The sequence below is a fragment of the Arvicanthis niloticus genome, chromosome 27 (assembly GCF_011762505.2).
Source record: "Arvicanthis niloticus isolate mArvNil1 chromosome 27, mArvNil1.pat.X, whole genome shotgun sequence".
NCBI classification, from domain to species: domain Eukaryota; kingdom Metazoa; phylum Chordata; class Mammalia; order Rodentia; family Muridae; genus Arvicanthis; species Arvicanthis niloticus.
In genome coordinates this window covers 602,679-609,578 of record NC_133435.1, presented here as the reverse complement: position 1 = coordinate 609,578, position 6,900 = coordinate 602,679, and the positions used below count along the sequence as shown (strand labels likewise).

At 30.4% G+C, this 6,900-nt stretch overlaps 1 protein-coding gene across 1 annotated transcript; it reads right to left on the bottom strand.

The window, feature by feature from the left end:
• Positions 1-1,285: 1,285 nt before the first annotated feature.
• Positions 1,286-3,725, bottom strand: LOC143439551 (olfactory receptor 7G2-like). The gene is made up of 2 exons (XM_076925908.1): positions 3,607-3,725; positions 1,286-2,704 (listed from the first exon to the last, which is right to left on the bottom strand). Exon 2 carries the CDS (start codon positions 2,579-2,581, stop codon positions 1,616-1,618), a length of 966 nt encoding a protein of 321 aa, XP_076782023.1. The 5' UTR covers positions 2,582-2,704; positions 3,607-3,725; the 3' UTR covers positions 1,286-1,615.
• Between the last annotated feature and the right edge of the window lie 3,175 nt (positions 3,726-6,900).

Here is a 6,900-nt window from a genome sequence, read left to right as displayed (position 1 = left end):
AAATAACCCCTTTTCATTCATAGTAATAGTATATTAAAATTGTGTGTGTCTGTATTTTGTTTCTTTGTATATATTCTGTATGTAAACACAGTAATATTACCATTCCTAGATTTAAATGTGTCTTAATTACTAATATTGAATATAACCATAGTTATATTCATAAATATACTAATATATTTCATATATATTCATATATATAAATATTCATAAATTACATAAATATCCTGCTGTATATTATTTTAGTTTTCATAACAAATTTGTTTCTATTTGAAGTAGTTTCTATATGTCTGGGAAGCCAGACTGATGCAAGATTTTCACATAAACCATAATGAAAAGAAAAAAAATGAAATTTAGGACTATGTTCTTGTCTCAGAGTTTTCTTGTTAAAATCTGTTTGAGGCAGTAGTCAATGCCTCAAAAGAATCAAAGTTGAGGTTTGTGAGGACCCAATTCCTTCTCCTGGGCTCTACTCATTAATTGTAAAGCAGCTGTTTATTAGATATACTGTACTCCCTTTGCCAACATTTTCTTATTTAGTGTTTTCCTGACCTTGGCCGTTTCCAACCTATAAAAATTATATAGTTTCTGTTAGCATGCTTGACATAAATCATAATCTTATGTAAGACCTTTCTGTTATTCATTTTGTCTTCTTTCTTTTACAGCCCTAACTCTCCCGTAACAGTAAAATTCAAGACACTTATTCCTGCAGGTAAGCATGGATTAAAGTATACAATGTTAACATGAGAAAATATAGAGTAGTATCATATTCTAGTAAAAATAATTATAAAACATTGACTCATAAATTAAAGACTACCTGTTAATTATTTAATCATTGAGTCTAAAAAACCATTAGAACTCACAATTGTGTGTGTGTGTGTCTTCTGTGTTAATGTGCTTTCCTCATGATTTTTCTTCATCTTATTTACTGCTGTTAAATTATAGTCTCATATTCTGATTTATTGTTTTTTAAATCTAATTTATTTTTATAATAAGTTTTTAGATGTCAGTTCATTTGGTAATGAGAGACAAGAAAGGTGTGGATCTGTATTTGAATGGAGGTGGAAATGGCTGGGATGAGGTGCAGAAGGGAAAACCATAATCAGAATATATCGTGTTGAAAAATCTGCATTAAATAAAAGAAAAAGACAAGAACTTAATAATATTGTAAAATTTAAGAGGTCAAAAGAAAAATAAAATTCCAAAGATTTCACTGACCATAAAAATAAATGTAACCACCATAAAATTCACATTAATATAAGTTTAATTTAGTTGTTGAGTGTTTTTCATTGATATGCATAATAAAACAATTTTGTCTAAGCACTGCTATAATATAACTACATTCAATATTGCTTACCATGAAAAAACATTAAAGATATGTCTGCCCCAAATGTTTTCTTATCAAGTGTATGTCATACTAATCTACTCACACATTTTAAAAACTAACAACTTGCTCTAAACATGCAGCAATTTTATTTTTCGAATATTACATTACTAACCAAGCAATCACACAGAAATTGTTCATCTGTTCTTTCTTGGTTTGCCTTTTGCAAGCTACATTTTCATGGAATCTCCAAAAAATGTTGTACAAAGTTTAAAATTTTAACTTTGCTTTACATTATGCTTCTGTGAAATTCAAATGTGATGATAAAATAGTTCCAACTCTTGTGAAGGATTTCCTCAGGGCTTCCTTCATGTCCTTATTTCTCAAGCTGTAGATAAATGGATTCAACATCTGAGGAACTACAGAATACATAACTGAAGCCACCACAGACTTTTCAGGAGAGTCAGTCACTGAAGAGCTGATATACACACCCAAAATTGTGCCATAAAACAAGGAGACAACACATAGGTGAGATCCACAAGTGGAAAATGTTTTATATCTTCGCCCTGATGATGGCATTCTTAGAACTGCTGACAAAATATGAGTGTAAGAGAAAATTATTCCAGAGATAGGAATTCCACCAAATACACACGATGCAAAATATACGAGGATGTTATTAATGAGCGTATCCGAACATGAAAGCTTGATTAGCTGAGCAAGTTCACAGAAGAAATGAGGGATTTTAACATCTGTGCAGAATGACAAGTTAAGAGCCATCAGAGTGTGCAAGAGACCAAACACAAGGCTAAGGAGCAGAGAAAGTAGAACCATCAGGATGCAACAGGAAGGGTTCATTATTGTGGAGTACCTCAGAGGGTGACAAATGGCCACATAGCGATCATAGGCCATCACAGCAAGAAGACAGTTCTCCAATCCAGTGAAAACCAACACAAACCAAACTTGTGTGAGGCAGCCAGTGTAAGAGATGCTTTGACTCTGGGTTATCACGTTTATGAGCATATTTGGTATTGTGTTTGTACTTAAACAGATATCATTAATGGAAAGACTAGAGAGAAAAAAGTACATTGGGGTTTGTAGGTGTAGGTCAGAGCAGACAGCCAAGATGATGAGCAGGTTTCCTAGTACAGTGAGCAAATATATGCACAGGAACAAGCTGAACATAATGGACTGGAGCTGAGGATCACCAGTTAGTCCAAGAAGAAGAAATTCTAAAATACCTGATTGATTTTTGGATTGCATTAGACTGATAATTCTTATGGAAATAAGACAGGATTGTAAAAGAATCTTTGGCAGATTTAGCTTGATGTAAATGACAATTCTAGGAATGCTTTATTCTTAGTGATTACTCCAATGTACATCACCCTGCAAAATTTGTTCAACATTCAGAAATATTTATAAAGTGTGAGACTAAATACCATGAAAGGAAAAAAGAAACAAACTGTCTTTTAATATATAACATAAAAGTTTAATTTGCTGACTGATGATTTATACTCACTTCTATTTTCTACTTGCCAATGCCATTCATTTTATCAGGCTCCAAAGTTTTACAAAGTGCTAAATTATTAAACATAATGGATTGTATTACATACTTTCATAATCAATCTATGCTTTCAAAAATCTAACATGACATTGAAACATTTGCACTTAAATTCTATGTAAAACATATGAACATCATCATCCAAAATTAATTTGAAGAGCACTTGCCATGATAGATAGCCTTCAGCTACAGAAGCACAGAGCCCACCTCATGGACACCAAGAACACTGCCACCATTTTAAAGATCATGATAAAAGACCAGATTCCTGAACATTATGTAACTTTCTAGAACAAATCATGCTAAGACCATCATAAAAATGATTTAAAATATTTATAGGATATCTCAGAATTCAGAATTTAACATTTTATTTTTGACTTTTTTCTGAATTGATCTATTTTGTGCATGGACTGTGTTTCTCCTTTAGGATAGTCTGCATTTTATATAAGGTAAATTGTGCAGATGGACAGAAGATCTATCCAAAGTGTTCATTGAATTATTAAATTTGAGGAGAGGCAAGTTAATATTTGAGAAGAAAATTGTGCTTGATGCCTAAAAACCATGAGAGTGGTAACATGTTTGATGTTGGTGGAAGTGTGTATGTGAGAATGTGTTGATCAGGGGGTTAATTTGCATCTGGTTCCCAGTATATACTTAGTTTTTTTATTGTTTTATTTTACAATTGTACAAAGCATCCATATTTATGCTAATATATTAATGGAGTACTTACAAACTCTCTGTTTTCATGAAGAGTAATATTCAAAGTTCACAAAATGTGTGAAAGCAGACAGTCCTTTCCTCAGGTAAGGCAGGTTTAAAAGTGACTCACAGGTTATAAAACAAGAAGATAGTGAATACCAGAAATGTTGTAGCTGATTTATAGCTCGGGTATTTGAATGAGTATCTGGCTGAAACCCATAGTCCCAAATTCCCCAGGGGTTGATATCAAAGTCTCATTATAATGAAGTTATACATATTATTTCATGTAATCCCAGGAGTACAAGTCTATAAATATTACTATGCACAAAAACAGGCATTGAGGATATGTGACTTATTAACTCTATGGTTATGCTTCTATCACTCAGTGTCCTCTGCTTTTGTTTCCTCCAATTAACAGTTTTTATACACAAACCATTTTTAGTCAATTCATGTACTCTAAATGTGCTGTTTGACCTTTGTTTTCAAAAAGCTTATTTGAATTAAAAATCTAAAAATATAAAATATAAAATAAAAATATAAAATAAAAATTATTTTTATATTTGTATATTTGTAGATGTCCACAATATAAGAATAAATATTCTTGTACCATAAAATTACAGATATTGATTAATAATTGTTTGCTAAAAATTTTTGACATTCTTTAAAAGTAACCAGATTTTGCCTCATTTAATTTAGTTATTCTATCTATCTAATTATGTGAATAAGGTACTTGATCCACTTGGACTTGAGCTTTGTACAATGAGATATAAATGGATCAATTTTCACCTTTCTACATACAGGTAGTATACCTAAGCAACCCTAAATTCCACGAGAACTCCTACAGCTGATAAACAACTTCTACAAAAAATGCTACATATAAAATTAACTCGAACAAATCAGTAACCTTCCTCTACACAAAGGGTAAACTGGCTGAGAAAAATATTCAGGAAACAACAGCCTTCACAATAGTCACAAATAATATAAAATATCTTGGTATAACTTTGACTAAGGAAAGATCTGTTTGTCAAGAACTTCAAGTCTCTGAAGAAAGAAATTGAAGAAGACCTCAGAATATGGAAAAATCTTTCATGCTCATGAATCAGTAGGATTAACATAGAAAAAAATGCAATCTTACCAAAAGCGAACTACAGATTCAATGCAATCCCCATCACAATTCCAACTCAATTCTTCTCAGAGATAGAAAGAGTAATTTTCAAATTCATCTGCAATAACAAATAACCCAAGATAGTGAAAATAATTCTCAACAATAAAAGAACTTCTGGGGGAATCACCATCTCTGACCTCAAGCTCTACTACAGAGCAATAGTGTTACATCTACAACAAAGACAACAGCAGCAACAACAACAATAAACACGTTATTGGTACTGAGAGAGACGGAGATCAATGGAATAAAATTGATGACTCAGAAATAAACCATATACCTATAGTGAATTAATCTTTGACACAAAAGCAAAAACCATCCAGTGGAAAAAGAAAGCATTTTCAACAAATGATAGTTTTAAATTATTTCATTTCCCTACCATTCTCATTAATTTTTGCTTATTTAATGATCTGTAACTGGTATGAATATTGATTTTGCTCAGTAGAATTTTCACAATAGTCCTGTTCAGGGTGTTTTCATATTGAACTCAATTTGTGAAAATTCTGTTTTTGGTTGTTCATCACTCACATATTATCTTACTGTTTAGAATTGATTGTATGTGTCAGTAGTTATATTTAACAAGGTACATAAACAAATCATTGCTTTTTATATAACTTATTTCTTTCTTATGTATTGTGCTCTTATATTCAGGTATTGACTCCACAGGTTAACTCAAATATGTTTATCATAAATTTAATTTGCTATTCTTCATATTAAGTCAAATAGAATTCACTTTTCTTTTGTTTCACTTGGTTTGTTTTTCTGAATGTTTTAAGACTTCATAATATTCTTAGTAAAAACCATACACTTACAATATTATCTCTTATCATTGCTATAATGTAATTAAACAGAAAAATTCTTTGAAGATGTGAACAATAAAGTATTATAATAGAGTAAATGGTGTAATGACAATGAATGAAAACATGGAGATTCAGAAAATGAAAATAAGTAATAAAGTATTTACTTTTAAATGTATGTCATTTCTGACGGTATTTTTAAAATCTATATCTGATTGAAGAATACCTTTTGACTCACCAGTAAATCAACTATAACAGAGGACATCTCTTGGACCACTCAGATGACCCTGAAATGCAACCCATAGTATTTGAATTGTTTCTGTTCAGACACTTGGTCATAGAGTCTTCACTCAGGCAGGCTTTGTTGTGATTTCTTTGCTAAAATGTGCTATGACGACTATATGACTCTTTGTTTCCCTCTGTGGTACACAACTCCATGTAGGCTCATCTTTGTAGTCTCCCCATCCTATTCTGACTGCTCATTAGCAATTTCACCAATCTCATATTCAGTCTTGTAATTCTGAGAATGTCTTTCTGTGACACTCCCCCCACCAAGGTTTATCATTTTTAAGTATAGCTTTTATTATCCTTTCTTTTTTTCCTTTGTATTTGATATATTCATGATTTTGTGATGTAGAATTTTTTTCTATTCCTGTTTATTTGATGTTTTACAGTCCTCATGTACCCTCTCTTTCTTCAGATATAGAAAATGTTCTACTATGGTTTTCTTAAAAATATTTCTTTTAGCTTTGACCATGTTCTTAATTATATATATATATATATATATATATATATATATATATATATATATACATATATAATATATGTTATGTATATATTATGTATATATAATATATAATATATTGCATATATTATATAACATATATTATATATTATATATACATATATAATAATATATTATATAATATATGTATATATTATATATTATGTATAATATATAATATATACATAATATATATTATATATACATAACTTATATATGTATATACACATACATATATATAATCAAATATTCATAGTTTCCTATAATTCCTGTAGGTTTTTTCTCCTGATTTTGTTAATACTTGCTTTTGTTTAGCAGCTTCTTTGGCTGAGTGAAGTACTTTCTTGTTATTAATTTTCTATTCATAAAGTTCTTGACTTTGTGCATAAACTGTTTTATGTTCCTCTAGTAATTATAACATTTAATTTTATTTTTATTCAATAGATGTCTGCATTTATGTATTACTATCTACCATGTTTATACATTCTGCCTGTAGTTACCAGATAATGCTGTCAGATTCCCTGAAGCTGGAGTCACAGATTGTTATGAGCTATCTTGTGAATGCTAGGGCATCTAAACATA

Bases quoted from the DNA above. Each gene is read 5' to 3' on its own strand.
- LOC143439551 (XM_076925908.1), bottom strand. From the start codon at position 2,581: ATGCAATCCAAAAATCAATCAGGTATTTTAGAATTTCTTCTTCTTGGA.